Source organism: Balaenoptera ricei, chromosome X, assembly GCF_028023285.1.
Source record: "Balaenoptera ricei isolate mBalRic1 chromosome X, mBalRic1.hap2, whole genome shotgun sequence".
Lineage (NCBI taxonomy): Eukaryota > Metazoa > Chordata > Mammalia > Artiodactyla > Balaenopteridae > Balaenoptera > Balaenoptera ricei.
The window spans coordinates 20,409,908-20,432,063 of NC_082660.1; the positions used below are offsets into that span (position 1 = coordinate 20,409,908).

The following is a 22,156-nucleotide window of genomic DNA, read 5'->3' on the forward strand; positions in this document are numbered from 1 at the left end:
TGCTCATTGCATTATTCTTTCTACATTTCCGTAGATGTGAAATTTTCCAAAATAAAACACTGAGAAAGGGATAGTACTTCACTGTGGTAGAATCCAAAGGTTGGATGAAAGAAAAATGGAAACAAAAGTACAGAAATGGCAGCTTGGAAAATTAGAATGCATCAGCTGGGAGAGAAGCTTTAAGTAATGCCCTCAGTGCTGGAAAAGGAGCCCCAGGGCAGCCCCTAGGAGCAGCAGGTCAGCTGGAGCTGGTGAGAGGAGCTAGAGAAGATGGGTGGATTCTTTGCTCGGATCACAGTCACCAAGGGGTTTTTTGATCTTAACTCGGGTTTCCAAGTCAGCTTTCCATGCAGCAGAAGAGATTTCTCATTGCAGACTCCTAACCCAAGTTTCTAAAACAAATTAGACTTCCCATAGGCCTTTAGACTCCGTCCTGTACAAACAGCAATCCTGTAATGTTCCCCCCAACCCTACTCCCACACACATAATTAAACAGTTTTTTCCAGTCTGAATGCCTTGGGTGTAACTGGCATTAGGGAACCAAGAATCCAATGTAAGAGAAAAAAGATAAAGTGTTAAAGTCTGTACAGTTAAACTGGACTTGGAAATGACAGTATAAATTTATGAGGTTTTTTGTTTGCTTTTTAACATACATCCAAGCCCTGTCTACTGAAAAGGCCTAGAAACATGACAAACTGGTAACAACGTATAGTTCTAGTACCCAGATTTTGGTGTCTAAATACCAGTTTCCCACTAAAAGGAACCTGAGGACTCCTTGGAAAAATGGCTGATTCCAGCCCTGGGACAGAAAACGTACAGGATGAGTCCAAGACATCTCATTGTACCAGAGCAGGAAGTTATCAAAGACTAACGAGGAAATGTCAAAATAGCTTATCACAGCAGCCAGCTTAAAGGAGTTCCCACTGACTAAAGATGTTCACTCCGAGAAACAGGAAGAACAATGGCTGCAATTTATTAAAACATATTTACTATATTAAAATCCATGAACAGACAATGATACTTTTTTAAAAAGCAAAATAGTAGAAAAACTATGTCATCACTAGCTAGTAAATGTGTAAATAAAAGCAAGAATGAAACACTGATCCTAACTTTCCTTTACAAACCAAATTGCCCTAGTTGATAAGGGAAAACTCTTCTTTACAGATCTCCAGCTAATAAATACAGAAAGTAATGATAGAATTTGAGAATCATTTTACATCCCCTAATGAAAATGATAAAAGCAATGATCAGCAAAGGACATTAAAAGTACTGGAGGAAGACTGATGGGAAACTAGCTATTCATAAGATTGGATACATTGGATACACCTTGTACACCTGTAGATTATTGCTGATCATAAGAGGATAAACTGAACTACACAAGGCAAAAATTAAAGTGTGTCGCTACTTGAACCCACACACTAATCTCAGCATTACTATGAGTGGGACAATCTATACCTCCTGACATGATACACTATGAGATACAGAGACGTCATCACCTACGAAGTGCTCTCACCAAATACGCTGAACTCGAATCTAATCAAGGTTTAGACCTAACTTCAATTTACAGAAAATACTAGGGATAGTGAAACAAGTTAAAAAAAAAAAATACCACGAGGAAGCAATGAGACAAATCCAGAAAGTGGGACACTGTAGAGCACGATCAATTTGGGCTTTCAACCAGTTAATGATATGAAAGGATAAGGGGACAGTGGGGACACACAACCATTCCAGATTAAAACAGACTGAAGAGACTGCACAATTCTATGAATATACTAAAAGTCATTAAATTGTACACTTTCAATGGGTGAATTGTATGGGATGTGAATTATATCTCAATAAAGCTGTTAAAAAAAAACAGACTTAAGAGACGTACAAATCAAATGTAATATGTGGACCTTGTTTGGATCCTGATTTGAATAAGTCGTTAAAGATATTTGGGAAAAAGTGAATATGAACTATTAGAATATATTAAGGACTTACTATTATTTTTGTTAGGTGTGCTAATGGTAATGTGGTTATTTAAGGAAATAGCCTCATTTTTAAAGCAGTGCCCTACACTGAAGTATTTAGAGGTGAAATGTCATTATGTCTGGGATTTGCTTTAAAATATTATAAAGAAAATAATATACTTTAAAAAAAAACAGAAGAAGCAAATATGGCAAAATTTTAAAACTCTTAAGTCTAGGTGATGGTATCATAGAAATTTATTAAAGTCTTCTCTTCAATTTATGTATCTTTGATATTTTTCAGAATAAAGAATTAGGAAAAAAACGCAATTACCCTTTGTTTTCCGAATCACGAGCCACCATTACAAATGTCGCATCCAAAACAGGGGAAAATTCATTGTCGTGTAACTAGAGAACAAAGGAAAGAAAATGCAGATGTAAGAAATGCATTTACTGGGAAGACCTACTACAATCCTAACTGATATCACAGCCTTCGGGAAAGGCTGAAATGAGCAAAAGAGGACGAGTGCTTTCATTAACCACCATCTGCTGAGATGCCAGGCACACAACTGGGCTCTAGGGGGGAAAAGGCAGCAAGAGCAAAGAGTCTGTGGTCTAGCGGAGGAGAGAGACACCCAAAAACCCAAACAGTGCACAGTGCGAGAAGTGCTGGGATGGGCAGAAACTATGGGCCTTGGAGCTGTGAGTGACTGGGACCCAAGGGCCAGGGTCACGGGGGACCTCGTGCATCACCATCATTTAAGTGTCCCACGTCTTGCAGAACGCTGGCTTTCTCCAGGCCTACCTGTCCTCCCAAAGGCACACACAGCCAGGCGGACCTCCCATCGCTCTCCCAGACATTTGTATTTTCAGGGAACTTGAGTGTGCCAACTACCAGGATGTGTTTGTTTCCTTAGCCTGGCACAGGGGCTTCCAAGAAGGGGTAAGATCAATGAGAATTCTGTGGATTAAGCTAAATATTTACAGTGCAGAGGCCATGGAGATTTTAAGGTATTTTTTTTTCCCCTATAAGTCTGTACTTCCAGGAGAGTCATATCATCAAGTCATATCATAACCTGAGGGTACAGTTGGTTCCATCCTCAACAAACCCACCACTAGTCCTCAACACCACTACCTGTTCAGGCCGTTATGAGCCTTCCCCCTCGAATTTCGGAAGAGTCTCACCAACCTTACTATGTCCCTGTCCTGCTCAAACCTTGCAAGAGGTCCTCCTTTACCCCAGCATCTGGTCTACGCCTGCTGGCATTCTATGCAAAGCCTCCACCACGGAGCCCAGATTCCACTCTAGTTGTTCACCAAACACTCCCGGCATGCCTGCACTCCTTTCTCTAGCCACAGCTAACAACTTGGAGGTTCGGAAATGTCCCATTTTGTCACCTGACCGCCTCCCCTCCACGCCTCTGCCAGATGCCTTCCTCAGGGCCACATTCCTCAAGATGCTCCTCCCCTCCCCGGCCCCAGCCCTACTCCCCAGGCAGAGTTCATCACTCCCTCCTTTGTTTGCCACCTAAGTGAAAACAAAGTCCTCTCTTGACAGCGGTTCTCAACATAAGTGAGGAAGATGTCACCCCCCAGAAGGCATCTGGAAATGTGCAGTACTGGTGATGGTTGTCACATGAGCTGGGGGACATCACTAGCACAGCGAGGGGTAACCAAAGAGCTAAACAGCTCACAAGGCAGGGGACGGTCCTGCAGAACAAAGAATTTTCTCACATACAATGTCAATAGTGTCCCTGTTGAGAAACAGTGCGTAATAATTTACTATATCATAATCATTTACTTATGTGTCTGTCTCCCTACTGCACCGGGAGCTCCTTGAGGACAAAGACCATTTTTATTCTCATTTGTTTCCCAGCAATTGACACAAAGACTGGCAGACAGCAGATACCAGATCAATGGCTGCCAACTGCCATCGAATGAACTGAGGCAGCTAACTATTGAGCACTACTAGAGTGTGAACTCCAAGAGAATGGAACTTTCTGTTTTGCTCACTGCTGTACACCGAGCACAGATGGGGCACTCCATAAATCACTGCTAAGTCAACGTTAAATGAACGCCGTCAGGAAGTGGGCGAGGTGACTCACACCCGGATCCTGTTGTTGAGGCGCACAGAGTCGAGTGGAAGAGAAAAGACGTTCATACGCAGCTCTGCAGGGCAGAGGACAGCAGGTACCAGGAGAGAAGGTCAGAGGGAAGGAGGCGTGGGGAAGGAACAGGTACTATGAGCTGAAAAGATCAGGGAAGGCTTCGAGTATGAAGTGACCCAGAAGCACAGGTGGAATATGGATATGCAGAGCCAGAGCCCAAGGAATCCCGGCAAAGGGAAAAGTGTGCGCGAGGATGCTCATCCGCTCACCTACTGCTCACGTTCCAGTGTATTACAATGAACATCCACTAGTGCTGAGCATCGGGGATGCAAGGTGAACAACTCTCTACTCAGGACACTCAAGGTCTCCAGCTGTGCGCTCCAAGAAGGTGTGTGAATGGTAAGTTGGAGGGAATACAGCTGCAAAGGTAGGTTGGTGCTAGTTTATGGAGCACCTTAGATCCTAACTAGTCAAAGCAATTTAGACTTTGATCCACAGATAATGGTCATGGAAGGGTTTTGAGAAGGGAAGAGATGTGATTGAAGATCGGCTTTGGAAGATCTATCTGGAAGAAATGTGTAAAATTAACAGAGAGAGAGCAGACTACAGGCAGGCAGAGTAATTAAAAGATAGCTAAGATACTCACACAAGAGGCAGTGAGGGCTTGAATGAAACACAGAGACCAACGGGAAGGGGAAGAAAGGACTCTGGTGAGTAGCTGTGGGTGATGAATTCACAAGACTTGGCAAAAGGCTGCACAGGAAAGGGAAAAAAAATTAAAGCTTTCACAAAGGTTTGGAGCTTGGAGAAACGGGAGGGTGGCAAAGGGGAAACCGGAGGAGGGTCAGGATCGGAAAGGAAGCTGATGCACTCAGTTTGGAACACACTGGACTTGAGGTAGCGAGAGCACACTCGGAAGAGAGATCTAACAGGAACCCCAAAAGGCAGGTCTGACGGTCAAGCCTAGAAGAGATCTGGGACCACCTCCATAGTAATGATGATAAAGTTATATAATTGGCAACATTTGATTAGCGGTTACTGTGATAACAAAACAGCATCTCAGAGAAGGCAAGAAATTTGCCCACAGTCACATGGCTAATAAGCAGCAGAGCTGGGATTTGAACTTACATTTCAGCCAAACCAGAGGCAGGGTACCTATTGCCACGCTCCCTCTCTGGAATAAAGGATCACTCAAGCCGTGAGTTATTAATCAAAATGGCCAATGAGAAATGCAAATTTAAAACAAAAGTCTGTACTTCTCTGACACTGATTTTCATTGGCTCTCTCTTCCCAATAATTCCTGTATCTCTTTTTCAACCTATTTGTCCAAGATTCCTTAGAAAGCAGGTCTTATGCCAGGAATCCACCGTGCATCAACCATGAAGATTAAAAAAGGGTGCGAACAAATCAGAGCAACAACTTTACAATATTTGCTTTAAAAGCAGTATTACCGTCAGTTACAGCAACATGGAAGTTAAAAAATTCAACTGTTTACATACAGCATCAAATAAAAAACTACTTACCTATTTTGACAAATAATTTTAAATACTACAGAGCAACCTTCAGACTTTTTCCAAAACGTGAAATGCTTCATAATTCCATAACAGAAAAAAATGTATCTGAATGACAGATCCACTGAATACCCTGACATAACTGAATAAGTCACTCTGAAGTAAGTTTTCACAATGAAATCTTGAACATACTCTGAATTATTTGATTTCTGTACTATTATCCTCTTTGAGGTACTTTTTCTTGACAAATTTCTTCATTTCTTTATAATAGCTATTCTGAGCTTTGCTCATTAGAGAGGCTGTTCCTAACTGCTGTAGTAATCTCAGTGACTGTTATGGGTTGAACTGTGTCCCCCAACAAGATACGTTGACGTCCTAACCCTCAGTACCTGTGCACATTACTTTATTTGGACATAGGGTTGCTGCAGATGTAATCAGGTAAGATGAGGTCACACTGGAGTAGGTGGGCCCTTAATCCAGTATCACTGATGTCCTTATAAGAAGAGAAGAGGACTCCCCTGGTGGCGCAGGGGTTAAGAATCCGCCTGCCAATGCAGGGGACACGGGTTCGATTCCTGGTCCAGGAAGATCCCACATGCCGCAGAGCAACTAAGCCCGTGCGCCACAACTACTGAGCCTGTGCTCTAGAGCTCGCAAGCCACAGCTACTGAGCCCATGTGCTGCAACTACTGAGCCCACGCACCACAACTACTGAAGCCCGCGCACTCTAGGGGCCTGCGTGCCATATCTACTGAGCCCACATGCTGCAACTATTGAAGCCCGCACGCCTAGAGCCCATGCTCTGCAACAAGAGAAGCCACCACAATGAGAAGCCCACGCACTGCAACGAAGAGTAGCCCCCTGCTCGCCCCAACTAGAGAAAGCCCACGTGCAGCAACAAAGACCAAATGCAGCCGATAAATAAATAAATAAATAAATAAAAGAAGAGAAGAGAAGAGAAGAGACACAGACACACAAGAGAAAAATGCTATGTGATGAAGAAGGAACAGATTGAAGTGTTACAACTACAAGCCAAGGAATGCCAAAGGGCCAGCAAACCACTAGAAGCTAGGAAGAAAGCATGGAAGGCTTCTCCCCTACAGGTTTTAGAGAGAGCATGGTCCTACTGAGACCTTGATTTTGGATTTCTAGCCTCCCAATTGTTAAGACAATTAATTTCTGTTGTCTTAAGCCACATGGTTTGTGGTACTTTGCTACAGCAGCCCTAGGAAACTAACAGTCACCAATTCCATTCATGCTTAACAGAACTCAAACTGTAGGGAAATTCTCTGGGGCAAAACTAGAAACAAGTACCTTAACATGGAGCTGTATATGATTTCAAAGTAATAAACAGTAAGCATAAACACCAAATTACGTGTCAGTCTTTGTCCAGGAGGAGGATATTAATAACACACCATCTATATGACATGAACTTGAATTGTTTTTCTATAAATGGGTGAACTATATATCTGTCTATGGATAGACAGGCGAATAAGATTTTCTTTCACCGACACTAGCTGGTTGTATTGGAACAAGGGGGCAGTCTTCGGGCGCAGACACACCTGGAACATATGCATCTTCACTTCCATGGACGTCTTCCCAACCCAACTAACATGGCCACTGAACTTGATGTCCTGTTCTGGGCTTAAGCATTTCTTACACATATCTACAAAACAGAAAAATCAACCTGAGCCCAAACCATACTCCAAATGTTCTGTACTGTAAATGGATAATTTCATTTGAAATTTTGGCAAATTCCACTATATTTCCTTTTTGTCTTCAAAACTAAAAATAATTTTTCAAAAATAATTTTTGAAAAATTAGACAATGCAAAGAATATAAAAAATAAAACTGGAATCATGCAAAACTCTTCTACCCAAAGATAATTATAATAAATATCTTGGTATATTGCAATCTAGACATTTTCATATGCACATATATACATAAAAATTCCCCCATAAAAGGAAAACATTTCCTCTAATCTCAATAATATTTTGTAATTACTAAAAATTCTAAGTATGTCTAGAAAATAATATCACTTACCAATCCTGTCCACCAGGGCTGTAACTATCGATAAAGGAGACATCTTAGCTGAATGAATTTTGTTGTGCATGTAGCAAATAAGAACTGTAGGAAAATAGAAGAGAACCAAATAAAGGAAAAGCAAAATTATTTTTTAACATTCGCAATTTACTCCCTGAAATCCATAAAAAGTCTTGTCTGGTTTTGAAGACCTAATCCTCCATATTCCACTATGGTCTTTTCCTAGAACCAAACACTTTTTTATACATTGAAGAGATCTGGGAATCCTCTACTCTGACTGTCTGTTCAATTTTAGATTTGGTGAGGAAACTGAAGCCCAAAGCCCAGGCCCGCCAGGTGGCTTATTACTACTCAACAGAGGCACGGTGCCTAAATCAGAAAAAGACCCCAGCACATGAGTCTGACAGCATCAGACATCTTCAAAAAAGAGAAACAAATCACAAGGGCTCAGCTACCTGTTTTCCTCTTGACTCTTTCCTAATCATGAAGCTATTATTTGGCTCAGAGTTCTCCCTCCTTCCCTATATCACCCTCAGCTCCTACACCACCCTGTGGTTATCTGTGTACTTTCCATATTTTAACAAGCATTTAAAGGTGCGAAGCATGGTTCTATGTACCTTACAAATATCAACTCATTTAAAATCGTACTGTACTTCTTTAGTGGTCTCCCTGCTTGCCCTATGATTCATTCAAATTTGTATCATCGGGACTTCCCTGGTGGCACAGTGGTTAAGCATCCTCCTGCCAAAGCAGGGGACACGGGTTCGAGCCCCGGTCTGGGAAGATCCCACATGCCATGGAGCAACTAAGCCCGTGCGCCACAACTACTGAGCCTGCACTCTAGAGCCTGTGAGCCACAACTACTGAGCCTGCGTGCCACAACTACTGAAGCCCACACGCCTAGAGCCCATGCTCCTCAACAAAGACAAGCCACCCCAATGGGAAGCCCGCACACCTCAACAAAGAGTAGCCCCTGCTCGCTGCAACTAGAGGAAGCCCGTGCGCAGCAACGAAGACCCAACGCAGCCAAAAAAAAAAAAGAATAAATAAATTTATTAAGAACAAATTTTTTATCATCAACCCTCAGGACAGGGTCTGTGCTCAATAATTATTTGTTGAGTAACAATAAACCCTTTCATCCATGCACCTGCTGAAGGATGTACTGGGGAGATGAGGGGCAAAAGGCAAGAAACTCCATTCAAAAAACTTGTGGTACCCAGAAAAGAAATCCTAAGTGTTTGACCTTCCACAGCATTAGTGGAAATGAAGACAAGAGAAAAGATGCAAGAGCTAAGAAGAAGGCAGGCTTGACAAGACTTGAATTAACTCAGGTTTCTAACTTGCATGAGTGAAGATGGTGTACCATTCACTGAGAAAGAGAATACAGCACAGGGAGAGCAGAATGGACTGTTTTCAACATGTTGAATTTGAGAAGTCCATGGCACATCCAAATGAAGATGGCCAGTAGGCAGGAGGACAAACTGGTCTGCAACTCACAAAGCAGGCCAGGAAATGTAGCTTCTTAAGTATTCCACATACTGAGAGCAACTGAAGCACTGGGATTGAAGATTATTTATAGAGAAAGTGCAGATCCCAACAACAAAAAGGGCAGAAGACAAAACCCTGAAGATAAGTGACATTTAAAGGATCAACAGAGAAAGAGGAATCCACAAAGGAGACTGGGAAGTAGCAGCCTGAGAGGCAGGAGGAAATGTCACCAAAGCCCAAGGGTGAGTTTGACATCATTAGGAGCTTCAAAGGCGTCAGGTAAACCCTGAGAAGCACCCACGAGATCACACAGTAAGGGGGACAGTGGAGAGTCTGGCACAATCAGCTCAATGACACGGAGGAGCAGAAGCCAGAACACAAAGTTAGCTCTACAGTGAGAGAGAAAGAAAACTGGAGAGTGTTATAAGGGAAGGAGATTTTACCTATTTTTCATTGTAAGATGCAAGAGCCTTGAATATGTTTAGAAGTTAAGGGAAAAGCGAGGTTGAGAAAAGGCTTGAGATATGAGGGACATATCTTCAGGTTACGTGATAAGGCAAGTTCCTTGAAGAAATGGAAGGAATAGAATCAAGTGAACAGGTGAAAGGGCCTGGCCATCAACAGGAGGTGATGAAGAAAAACAGGGTAGTGGCAGGGGAGTGTGTATATTTAGGGACACCTAAGTAAACCAAAGTCAAGTGTGTGTGTGTGTGTGTGTGTGTGTGTGTGTCTGTGTCTGTGTGTGTGTCTGTGTGTGTGTGTCTCTGTGTGTGTGTGATTTTTTTTTAAAAGGCCAATAAGAATTTTAAAGCAGGTTTATTTAATCTGAAGAAAAACGTAGCTAGCCGTAAGCCTAACAATGGATTTGTGTCTCTATTTTAAAGATTATTAGAGCCTTTTTTTAAACCCTTTCCCAACAGTTCAGTCCAAAAGCCATTACATAGGAGCAAGCAAGATAGATAGCCCAGAGTCGGGTGCTAAAGCCCAAGAGGGGTCAGGAAGACATGCAGGGAGGCAATGAGCGAGATGGCCCAGCATGCCGCAGCCCCGAGCACAATGACGAGGGGGACCTGGGATGGAGCAGAATCCCACTGAGGTGAGGGGAGCGTCCATGAGGATTTCGGGGTGGCGGCAATATGAAATTGGCTACATACAGGGGAACTGATCAAATAAGTAAATGTACTACAGATAATGGAGCCAGCTGGAGAAGGGAATTACAAATGAGAAAAGGGAGGAATTAAGAATGAACCTGTGGTTGAATTAGAATTGGAACTATCAGTATGAACCCAGGGTTCCTATAGATAGACAGACAGACAGACAGGTAGGTAGGTAGACAGATAAGGAGGGAGAGACAGGGAGGGAGGAAGGAAAGGAGGGAGGGAGAGAGGAAGGAAGGAAGGAATACACATACAGGCAGGCATGTATAGATGTAAATGTACATGTACGTGCATATATTCCCCAGCTCATCCACTGAAAGCACAGAGGAATAGTGATACCCCAGCAACAATGACAACTCCCAGCACCCAGATCTTGGTTTCTAAATATCATTCTCATTAAAAAGAATCAGGGCTCCTCAGAGATTTGGCTGATTCCAGGACTAGGGCAGGGAAAGTACAAATGAGCCTAGAAATGTTCCGCCAGAAAGTGAGGAAGTGCTCAAAGAATGATGGGGACACAGCCAAAAAAAATCCACAGAAGCCAGCAAGAAGAATGAAGGGCAGTCCTGGGACAAGTTGAGCATCAAAACAGATGATAGAAATATATTATAATCCATTCAGTAAAATAGGAATCCCTGAGTCCATACTGATTTTAAAGTAATTGATAAAAGTCTAATGAAGAATGGGATATTTACAAGGTCTCAAAGTACCTCCCTACAAGGTACTTATTAATTACAAAGGGGAAAAGAGTAACTTTACAGCAAAGAAGCCTGGAAGACACCACCTTCATCAAGGAATCAAAGTTAACATCACAGTAATGGGACAAATTAGAATTATGCACTACCTGCTAAGATGCAATAAAAACACAGTCCACCTTCTGTGGACACTCCTGCCAAAGATGCATGTCCCAAATCTAACTTTGGGGAAGCATCAAACATACCCGAATTGAGAGAAATTCCACAAAAGAACTGGCCCATAACCTTCAAAAGTATCAAGGTCATTAAAGTCAGGGAAAGACTGAGGAACTATCCCTGACACAACAACTAAATGCAACATGTGATTCAGAACTGGATCCAGAACTGGATCCTTCTGCTATAAAGGACCTCTGGCCAAAGTTGAATGGGGTCTGAGGATTAGACTGTCTAAATATCAGTGTTAAGTTATTGATTTTGAGGGTTATATTGTGGTTATGAAGGAGAATGTCCTTGTTTGTAGGAAATACACGTGAAAATATTTGGGGGTGATGTGCATCGTGTCAGCAACATACTCTCACATGATTCAGGGGAGAACAACTCTTTGTACTCTGCAACTTTTCGGTAAATTTACTTAAATAATTATGACAATTCAGAAGTAGTAGATGCCCTTCTTTTTCTGCTCGTTTAGAATATCTCCATCTGTGCAAGTTAAAGAATAAAAAGACCCTTTCCAGCCAGAGGATTCAATGTATTACTGTAAGTACCAGTTTAAAAATACTAAAATATCAGTACCTCCTAAGCTGTCAAGATCCTCAAGAATCCTGCCAAACCTGTGAAATAAAGAAAACTGTGATGAAATGAAATCATAATGATCACCCTTTAAAAAAAATAACACTATGGGGTGATAAATATCTACTAAAATTGATTATGGTGATGGTAGCACAACTCTCTAAATATACGAAAAACCAGAGAATCACACACTTTAAATAAGTGAACAGTATGATGTGTGAATTATATCTCAAAGTTGTAATAAAGAAAGGAAATAAAATAAAAACAAATGACACAAACAGAAATAGTGCCGTGTTACCTTACAGTGTTTTGAACAGTCAAATATTTCTCTCGTAATTCAGGCTGACTGCCCAAAGGTAAGAGAACTTCAATGTAACTGTCTTTCATTCTCCTAGGTGGCAGTCCTTTCTGTGACGTAGCCAAAAAACTATGAAGTAATTTTCTTTCCTCCATTGCTTTCACGTGGTCTCTGAGAAGAAAGGACACAAGCTTCATAAAACATAGGACAGTGCTATCCCCCAACTCCAGTGACGTACAGGTCAGTCAGACACCATCAAAAGAGGAAAGAGCAGGTCTGGACCTACCTCATCTCCTTTTCCTTCCCTCCCTTCCTACCTGCCACTTGGTGAAATCAAAAATTTCTCAGGCTAGTAGATAAGAAAAATACACTTATAAGTGATATAGATATATCCAAATGAACTATATATTCACCCTCATCAAAAAGTGTATTCAAAGAATAGAATCTTTGAAATGAAATTAAAAATACAGAAATGGACATAATAGAGTGTAAATATATGTACGTATATATATATCTACACTAAAGAACAACATAGCCACTGAACTCCATATTCCCGTTTCTCACCTTGACAAGTCTCGTATTCTCTGTGCCCCAGCTCTCTCTCTCTCTGCCTTCAATTTCAGGAAAGAGAGACAGAGGAGGAAAAATGGAGTATATCCAAAAGAAGTTTGGAAGGCAGAGCAAAAGGTAAAGAGGAAGAGAACATGAAAAGGAGACAGAAAGGGAAGAAAAAGAAGAGACGATTAAGGTGGAAGAAAAGAGAGAGACAAGGGGATAGGGAGCTAAAATGTTGACAATATCACTAATTAAGCTGTCTTTCTAAGCTTTACTTATGAAGTATTATTGCCAGAAAAGTGTAGCCTACAAAAATATAGGGAGGGAACTGACGAACAAGTTAAATGGCACCAGGTAAATCCACAATGTGGAACATTCAACAAGACACATGGCTTGGCCTCTTTAAAATCAAGCTCATGAGGAAAAAGAAAAGAAGGGAGGGATAACTATTATCCTAGATTAGGGGAGACTAAAGAGTCATAACCACGAAATGCAATATGCAATTGTTTACCAGATCTTGATTTTTTTTAAAAAGCTATAAAAGATATGCGGGGAACAATTGAGGAATTCTGAATATGGGTAAATAATATGCTATTAGGTAATTACTGCCAATTTCATTATGTAAGAGAATATCTTATTTGTTGGAGATGCATGACTGCTGATTTTGTTACATAGGAAAATATATTTATTTATTAGAGATGTATTGGAATATAACTGGAGCTGAAGTGTCATGATACCTTTATAGTTTAGCCAGTATATGTATATTGGCAAATCTGGAAAAATGTTCATAAGTATCCAATTCAGATAGTGGGAACAAAGGTATTCATTTCTTCTACTTTTCAGAAAACTGAAATTTTTCATATAAAGAGATAAAAAGAAGTCATTAGGGGGCTTCCCTGGTGGCGCAGTGGTTAAGAATCCGCCTGCCAATGCCGGAGACACGGGTTCGAGCCCTGGTCCCGGAGGATCCCACATGCCGCGGAGCGGCTGGGCCCGTGAGCCACAATTACTGAGCCTGCGCGTCTGGAGCCTGTGCTCCGCAACAAGAGAGGCCGCGATAGTGAGAGGCCCGTGCACTGCGATGAAGAGTGGTCCCCACTTGCCACAACTGGAGAAAGCCCTCGCACAGAAACGAAGACCCAACACAGCCATAAATAAATAAATAAATAAATAAAATTTAAAAGAGATAAGCAAAACATTCTCTCTATAAATTTGATCTTTTAAAAAAAAAGTCTAATTTGTTAAAAAAAAAAAAAGAAGTCATTAGATAATTTTTATACCAAATAGATTACTGTTATTGTGCTTTTTCTTTTTATCTCATTTTAGCCTCAAAATTCTATGCACCAAGAGGGATATTATCCTATTTTACAGCAGGGAAATACTAAGAGAAAAGAGAAAGATTGTATGGGAGGCCTGGTTAATTGTGATCTAACAAGAAGCAGTAAAGGAGTCAGGGTGCATGAAATAGAAAAACCAGGAAACTTGGGTTCAAGTCCCAAACCTGGTACTCAATCACTCAATGTCTGAGTTTCAATCTCATCATGTGCAAAAAAGGAATAGGAACATATGTCATAAGCACGTCACAAGTTTCACTGAGAATCAGTGAGGTAATACTCCTGAATACACTTTGAAAAATGCAGAGTACGTGTAAATTACATGATTTTACGACAACAAAGCATCAACTGATGAGTATGTTGGAATGTTGATCTTCTCCCCCAAGTAAAAAAAATTCTCAACCCATTTCTGAACAAAGGGTTCCCCCCATTCCTACAGTGGGACCATCAACTGAGCCTAAACACAGCCTAGCACACCGCTTAGGGATAGAAGAACGAATAAACACAGAGCACGTACCTCCAGTTTGTGGATGCTCCTACTATCTCCCGCAACTTATCTCGAACTGAAACAAAAATAAAGAGGTCATTCCATGAAACAAAGAAAGTGAGAAATGGATTATGGCAACGAACTACGAAAAGCGATTCATGCACTCAAAAGCTTCAAAGATCCATGAATTTCCATTTAATGCCACAAAACAAACAGCTCAGGGAAGGGATCAGGCCTTTGCTTCCCGAAAACTTGAAACAACTATTGTCTCCTTAGTGCAGAAAAGAATATCCTTGTGTCAATCACTGGGATTTATATAAATAAGCAAAAAAGGATAACTCCAATTATTCATCTGCTGGGGCTGTATCAGTGTTGGCAGGAGTCCCTTTATGATGGAGATATTATGAACAGAATCCCTGCCTATCTTCTTATAGGCAGTGGGACTAAGACTAATATCAAAATTTGAATCTCACTCTAATTGATTTCTCATATATTTATACTACCCTAAATGTTAGAAAAGTTGAGGCAAGAAAAATGAAGCAAAAAAGGCAAGGCAAAAAAAAGCAGTTTAAGTTTAGTTAATGCCCATTGCCCAAAAGTGCAAGAATGAATTAGTGCGAAAAAAAAATTTAAGCACTTACAAAAAAAAATTGATACTAATTACCACACACACCATGATTCACATGTATTGGTGAACATGCTATATGGATAAAGGGGAAATAAATTAGATAAGCAGTAGTAAGTCAATACTAAAAAATAAATCTATAGGATTTTAAATAATGTTTTGAGTTCATGTGTTTTTTTCTAGCATTTTAAAATACATATTCGGGTTACAGAAAATTAACTATAGCAATCCTTGGTCCTTCAACAACTAAATATTTGATCAAAACCAAATATGGTTAGATGAACATACATCTTAATTTTCATGAAAAAGTGGTTGATTTTTCTATCAATTGTTATAGGGAATTCCCTGGTGGTCCAGTGGTTAGGACTTGGCACTTTCACTGCCAGGGCCAGGGTTCAATCCCTGGTCAAGGAGCTAAGATCCTGCAAGCCACGGCCAAAGGAAAAAAAAAAAACCCACAATTGTTATATACCATAAATTAGGTGCAAACTCTAATTACAATGAAATCATAGAGTAGTACTGCACCAAAAATATCCATTAGTAAATTAGTCTTATTTCTGATTTTTTTTCCTCCTGAGCTCCTTGAATAAAAGAATGGACAGAAAGTATCCCAAGTAGTACACAGACTACTGATGCTCAGTGACATAAAATGATTATTACTAGTTCATAATCAGTGTAAGAAGAAAGGCAGGTGTTGAGGGCCAAGAAACAAAGCAGAATTTTAAATTATATATATACATATATATTTATTTGGATCCTTTAAACAAGTCCCAGTTTTCATGATAATGAATATTCCTACATTGACAAAGACATCCATAGTTTGCATATGGATTAGTTACTGAAATTAACTTCAATTAACAGGGTCCCTCTAACAAAACTACGGACTAGGAGCGTTTAGTTGGTACAACTGAAGGGCCTGTCTCTTGCTTATGCATTAGATCTCTTTTTTCCATGCCTTCCACTTCAGTACCTACACAAAGGAAGCAGAAATCATTTAACTAAAAGAGCTCAGTCCCCAAGGCTCCCAGGAACCAAAGCTCAAGTACTGTATGTGATTTCTACCCAAAGCTATCCTGGTCATTTTCTAAGTGAGAAGTTTATGAAAGATCTACCTTTAGTATGCCTCATTTGCCCTAAACTGTCTATCTACATGCTTCGTAAATAAAACAGGGTTTTCCCCCCACATAGGCCTAAAAGGTAAACACCCATGCTTGCCTTCATGAATGTGGAAGACTCTCTGTTTCTCGGGATTCTGAGATCCTTGAGTCAGTCCTCTGCTGGGAGCAAGCAGCCCTTTGCTCAGGGTACAAAGCCTACAAAACAAGATGAAACACGCTTCGAGAAGGTTCCATGACTTCTTCCCTGGCAACCCCAAAGACCTGTGCCTCCTCCAGAGCACTCAGCCATCCCACATCCTTAGTAAATACTGTCTTATAGGGTCTGTACATGTTTCTCAAGCGTATGTATATTTGCACATGAGGCTACTCCGTAAATCATCTCTCCAATAAGAGTAAACATTTCTTGAGAGCAGAGACGAATTAGGTAATGATCTACAAAATAAATAAAAGATATCAACCAGGTTTAATGGATTTATTCTTATTAGCTTCAGAAACCCAGAATCAATTTGGTAAACAGCTGAGTAAACTAATTATGAACATTTATTTCATTGTCATACCATACTTCCTCAATAAATAAGCTAAACCCAATTATAAGTCAATCAACTTTGAAAACAGAATTAACCCTTTCCAGGGTTACTCAAAGAGAGTATTTATTGGACCTAGGCAGAAATTTCCTACTCCCCAATGGAATAAAGTCAAAGCTATTTACCCCAATGCGCCGAAACTGTTCTCCCAAAATAAGTTGTTTAACTTGATTTTGGCTCACTATTGCTTAACTGTTGACTCCTAACCACACACTATCCTATCAGGGATAACACACGTATAGTATCAGGGACTGACAAACTGATCTGTTGAGAGCACAGTGGAAGAAGGCAAGGCATTGAAAAGGTAGAGAACCCCAGATACTCTTACTCATTCTAGCTCAAGTGACTAGTAAATTCTTACTACCTAATGCCAGGTCCAATGATGACTAACCTATTTTTAAAAAGCATACTTTAAATTTTCTTTAGAGCCCAAATTTATTATAGATTTCTCTTCTGAATTACAGCATTCAGGAAGAGTCTCTGAGTAAAAATATTTGGTAACATCTACAAGTAGTTTTGATACTTGTCCTACTAGAACAAATCCTGGTCCTTTCACCAAGTCAACTACTCTAACTGCAAAGAACACAAAAATAGCAGCACATGCTCACTGGCTAATTCAACTCCTTAGCCAGCCACTCATCACACTGGCCCTGATACAATCCCTGCTGGTTCACTAAGACTGGAATACTTCCTAAAGCATTTGGGGTTTTGGTTTTGTGTTTATTCTCCAGTCACACAGCTAACAAGCCTCTATCTTACATAGTTGTGGTTTATTTTTTCACAATAAATTTTCCATTTATGTACTTTTATATGTGAATTAATATTTCAGTCTTCTTGTTCTTGACCTTCTAATTTGCATTTTCTCAGAACATGAGTTAAACTTTTTTCTTTTTCACTATTTCATTTTATGTATTTTCTGTAGGTTCAAATCCCTCACTGAAGGAAACAAGAGCATGTGGTCCTTCCTTCTGCCATCTCAGAAACTATCGTTCTGCAACTGAATATATCAGGTTTTAAAAAGCACACTGGAAAAAGCTAAAATCTTCCATTGCTACTATTAGCTGAAAGAGCAGAAAAATAATGCCCTCGATACATTAATTAGCAATAATAATAGTTGCAGTAGATGATCTCAATATAAGAAATGAGATCTGACTCTGAATGGCTAAATATTGTGAATACTCATCACAAACTAACAGGAGCTGTAAAACTGATCTCACATATTTGGGTAAATACACATATATACAAGCATTTCTGTTTTGTTCCTTAAGAAGCAGCATTTTCTGAAAAGTGATGAAAATCATCCCATCCTGCCTGAGTGAAAAGCAGTGTAGTATACAGAGGTTAAGAGCCTGACCATGGGGACTCCCCTGGTGGCACAGTGGTTAAGAATCCGCCTGCCAATGCAGGGGACGCGGGTTTGAGCCCTGGTCCAGGAAGATCCCACCACAACGAAGAGTAGCCCCCTCTCACAGCAACTAAAGAAAGCCTGTGTGCAGCAACGAAGACCCAACGCAGCCAAAAAAAAATACTTAAAAAAAAAAACTCTATTCTAGAAAGGCATGCTTCTCCAAAGTCTCCCCTAAAAGTCAAAAATGACCAGAAATTTGGAAATAAGCCAGGCACTATAACGGACCATCTCTGAATGGAGACTCAAACGGAGATAGTAAAGAGGGAGTTGATGAATACAGAGAAACACTTGGGCCAAATTATTTGGAAAACTGTGGTCCTGCAGCCCTGTTGGTTGCATACTGCCATAATAAATTTGAAAACATATCCCTGTAACACAGCAAAGGCCTAATGTGAGTGCTTTTTTTAAAATCATTGATTAGGGCTTCCCTGGTGGCACAGTGGCTGGGAATCCGCCTGCCAATGCAGGGGACACGGGTTCGAGCCCTGGTCCGGGAAGATCCCATATGCCATGGAGCAGCTAAGCCTGTGCGCCACAACTACTGAGCCTGTGCTCTAGAGCCCGCATGCCTCAACTACTAAAGCCCATAAGCCACAACTACTGAGCCCGTGAGCCACAACTACTGGAGCCCGTGAGCCACAACTACTGAAGCCCGCGCGCCTAGAGCCGGTGCTCCGCAACAAGAGAAGCCACTGCAATGAGAAGCCCACGCACAGCAACAAAGAGTAGCCCCTGCTTGCCGCAACTAGAGAAAACCCACGCACAGCAACGAAGACCCAATGTGCCAAAAATAAATAAATAAATATATAAATTTATTAAAAAAATATATATTTAAAAACAATAAAATCGTTGATTATACTAATCATATACTGGTATAATAAACTTCTATTCTCTTGTGAACATTTGGCTTATTGTAACTTTTCACTACAATTTGATATAATCCCTACTGATAATCAGATGAAACCTGTGGACCCTCATGCCCAGTAGTTGTTGGGGGGGAATACATTTTTATTGATACAGAAAATGGTATATACTATTTCAGCTGGTTCACAGACCACTCCCTTTTGACACCCCCATGGGCCCCTAGATTTAAAAAATTGTGATTCAGACCAACCTTCTGAAAAAACTGAGGCCCAAAGGAATTAGATGACTTTTCCCCTGCCTGTCAACTGGCACACTGGATAGAGCCCAGTTCTTCTAATCCCTCCCCACCTCATACACACCATACATGTAAGGAAACTGCTCTTTTCACAGTCTCAGGCTACTTCCCTTTATATATGCAACACTGAGGTGGAGGGAGCAGGAGAATGGTTCAATCACTGCTTAACACCTCAGTACCTCAGGGTTAATGGCTTATTCCCTGATAAGCCCTCAGGAGTTTCACCTACAGCAAATCCTCTAAGCCTTTAGAAGAAACTGTCAAGAGGCCTCTACAGTCAGGCCCTAGGACTCCATGATTCAACCTTTCCAATAAAAGGAGACCAAGGAGCCCAACCTCTCCATGGCTAGCCAAGTGAGTCACAAAAGTCGCATGAAGGTGTGATCGTAAGTGTCTTAGCTGTTTTGGGTTCCAAGCTTAGGGTGGGTGTCCGGGAAGAGTTTTCAGTACCAAAACAGGCAATGCCACTCATATGCCCTCCACTCTGGGGAAATGCCTCAATTTAGAGACTAAACAAATTCAGATGACTCTTTTGTGAGTTGGGGGAAAAAAGAAGTACAAAGATTGCCCACCAGTCAAATAACCTAATCATGTCAGACAGTCTGTATTCATTTATGTACTCTTTCTGTCACTAGACACTAATGGAATACCTGCTTAAGGTTCAACAGGACTCAAAGGAAATGAGCCACAGGTTTATAAGGAGTTCAGGGCAAAGACAGAGGACTTCCAAGGAAGGTTTCCTCGGAGAAGACACATGAACAAAACCCTGGAGCTTGTAGAAGGCCTGTCACATCATGTCCAATGCAAGCTAAATCCAACTGTGGCTCTTCTTGTAATGACCTTCAACCCATCTTCAAACAGTATAACAAAGTAAATAAGAGAATGAGAGAGACAGAGAGACGCAGAGAACCTTTTTCAACTGAGAGCAAGGTCCACAGGGACAATGAGAGAGATCCAGGGCCCCCAAGAGAACTGCTGGGGATCACTGTCACTCGGAACCACTGTGGGCCACACCAGGGGGGCTGGCATACCTATAGCGGGATGAATTCAGAAGCTGCAACAGGGGTGAGCCCCCTGGGACCCAACCAGGCAGAAAGAACTTGGAACAGCTGGAGTGCTCCGGTGAAGGGGGTTGGGGGAGAGCCAGACATGCCCTGGAGTCTAAAGCCCTACGCCTTAACTGGACAAGCTGGGATGATGACTTACCCAAAAAGGCATCCTCCTTGTCAAAGGGGCCCAATCAAAACCACTCCCCCACCTAGCCTTACAGGCCTTGCTGCTCGGTAAAAGTAAAGTGCAATCAGCACCAGGGGCCCTGGTCACACAGTCCTGCGGTCATGAAAGCCCAAAAGGCGCCCTGCAATCTCTACCCACATTACAACACACTTAAGTCAGAGTCCAAGTCAGTCAAGCACTCAACCTTTAAAACGCTCTGCAAAGGAGGGCAGAGGGCCGGAAAAGGAACGTGCAACCCTAAGTACTAGCTTTCCGACAAGGGGCTAACTCCAAACCACCCCCCTGATGAGCAAAGAGATAGGAATTTCAGGGAACGCCCAACTTCCTCCCTTAAAGGGCCGCTTCGCTTTTAACATCAAACTCCGGGCCAGAACACGCGAAGGTGGGGGGCGCGGGGCCCCACCCTAGGCCGGCGGGGTCGCGGTAGGCAGCCGCCCTTCCCCACCCGGCCCTATTTTCTGCCCAAAAGCCCCGGCACTAGTTTCGCCCTCCGCGGCCCGCTCCTTCCGCCCGGGCCAGCTAGCAGCGCGGAGGGCGGGCATGGGCGCCCCCCGGCCCGCGCCCCGCCAGGCCCCCGGCTACCTACCGCAGCGCCGCCCGCCTCATGGCGCTTGCCCGCCGCCGCACACGTGACCACAGACCCGGGACCCGCGCGCCGGTCGGCGGAGGGAAGTTGGGGCAATGGAAGGCGGGAGAGGGATCGCGGGATCCGGACTAGACCTTGCTCCCCAGGACCGCACCCTTGCAGCGCGGCCGCGGGCGGGGGCGGGGCCTCGTTGCCCGGGGGCGGGGCCGCGCCGCGCATGAAGGCCCACTCTTTGGCGAGAAGCTGGAGTTAGTCTCTCTCCCCCATTGTTGATTAAATGCATCAGGCGGCACCGCTGGGGTGTGACTAGAGGCTAGGTGCAGCCGCATCCTTGGAGCTTGTCTCCGTTATCCCGCTTCGCTGAAGGCTGCGCGACCTTCACCCCCAAGCCCTGGCTCCCGGTCGGCCCTTAGCTGCACGTTGGAATCTTCTGGGCAGCTTTCCAAAATACCGATGCCTGGGCCCCACCCTATGGAGATTCTGAATTAAGGGTGCAGCCTGGTCTTCAGGATGTCTAAAGGCGCCCCAGGTGATGCTAACGTAAGCAAAGGTTGAAAACCTTTACCCGAAGGGGAAAAAATTTTTCCTCTCCTAATTTCGGTCTGCCCCCTAGTGTTTGACAGTTGGAGATCTTGGCCCGCCCAGAGAGATTCAAGGCCAAAAAGTTAAGATGATTTTTACCCTAGAATCTGATTTTCCATTTCATTCAACGAATTCTTATTCAGCTGTTTGCAGTGCGCAAGACGCTGTAGATTCTGGAGATGCAACAAAACAGACAAAACTCCCTGCCCTTAGGGGGCTTACGTTATAGGGAAGGAAAACAAGTCAGCAAGCAAGTTAGCAAATTATATCGTTTCAAACGTGATAAAGCGGTCTAAGGAGGAAATAAAATAAGGTAATGAGGGGGGATCTTTCCAGAATACATGCCCGTCTTGCTTTGTCCTTGAAGATGGTAATTTCCTAAAAGGCAGGGTTGATATCGTATGCTTTTTCTGATACCCCATGCTTACTAAAAATTTGTCTATTTTA

General features: G+C 42.2%; 1 protein-coding gene and 1 long non-coding RNA gene across 6 annotated transcripts in view; one reads left to right on the forward strand and one right to left on the reverse strand.

Moving 5' to 3' along the window:
* The window catches only part of ACOT9 (acyl-CoA thioesterase 9), a 77,915-nt gene that overhangs the window by 16,287 nt on the left and 39,472 nt on the right, over positions 1-22,156 (reverse strand). For 3 of the 5 annotated variants that reach the window (XR_009500353.1, XR_009500352.1, XM_059911714.1), the window contains 7 exons: positions 16,252-16,349; positions 14,442-14,487; positions 12,036-12,206; positions 11,741-11,778; positions 7,609-7,692; positions 7,128-7,231; positions 2,281-2,354 (listed from right to left, as the gene is read on the reverse strand). Coding sequence is in view for 3 of the 5 variants with exons in the window: in XM_059911714.1 (XP_059767697.1) it covers positions 2,281-2,354; positions 7,128-7,231; positions 7,609-7,692; positions 11,741-11,778; positions 12,036-12,206; positions 14,442-14,487; positions 16,252-16,349 (615 nt within the window). In the remaining 2 variants the exon portion in view is untranslated. Of the gene's footprint in view, positions 1-2,280; positions 2,355-7,127; positions 7,232-7,608; positions 7,693-11,740; positions 11,779-12,035; positions 12,207-14,441; positions 14,488-15,052; positions 15,082-16,251; positions 16,350-21,127; positions 21,333-22,156 lie in introns of those variants that run through there. The other 2 variants (XM_059911715.1, XM_059911717.1) reach the window with 2 other exon arrangements.
* On the forward strand, positions 12,139-13,506 carry LOC132357896 (uncharacterized). The gene is made up of 3 exons (XR_009500354.1): positions 12,139-12,275; positions 12,659-12,722; positions 13,434-13,506. It is a non-coding gene; the product is annotated as an uncharacterized LOC132357896 (long non-coding RNA).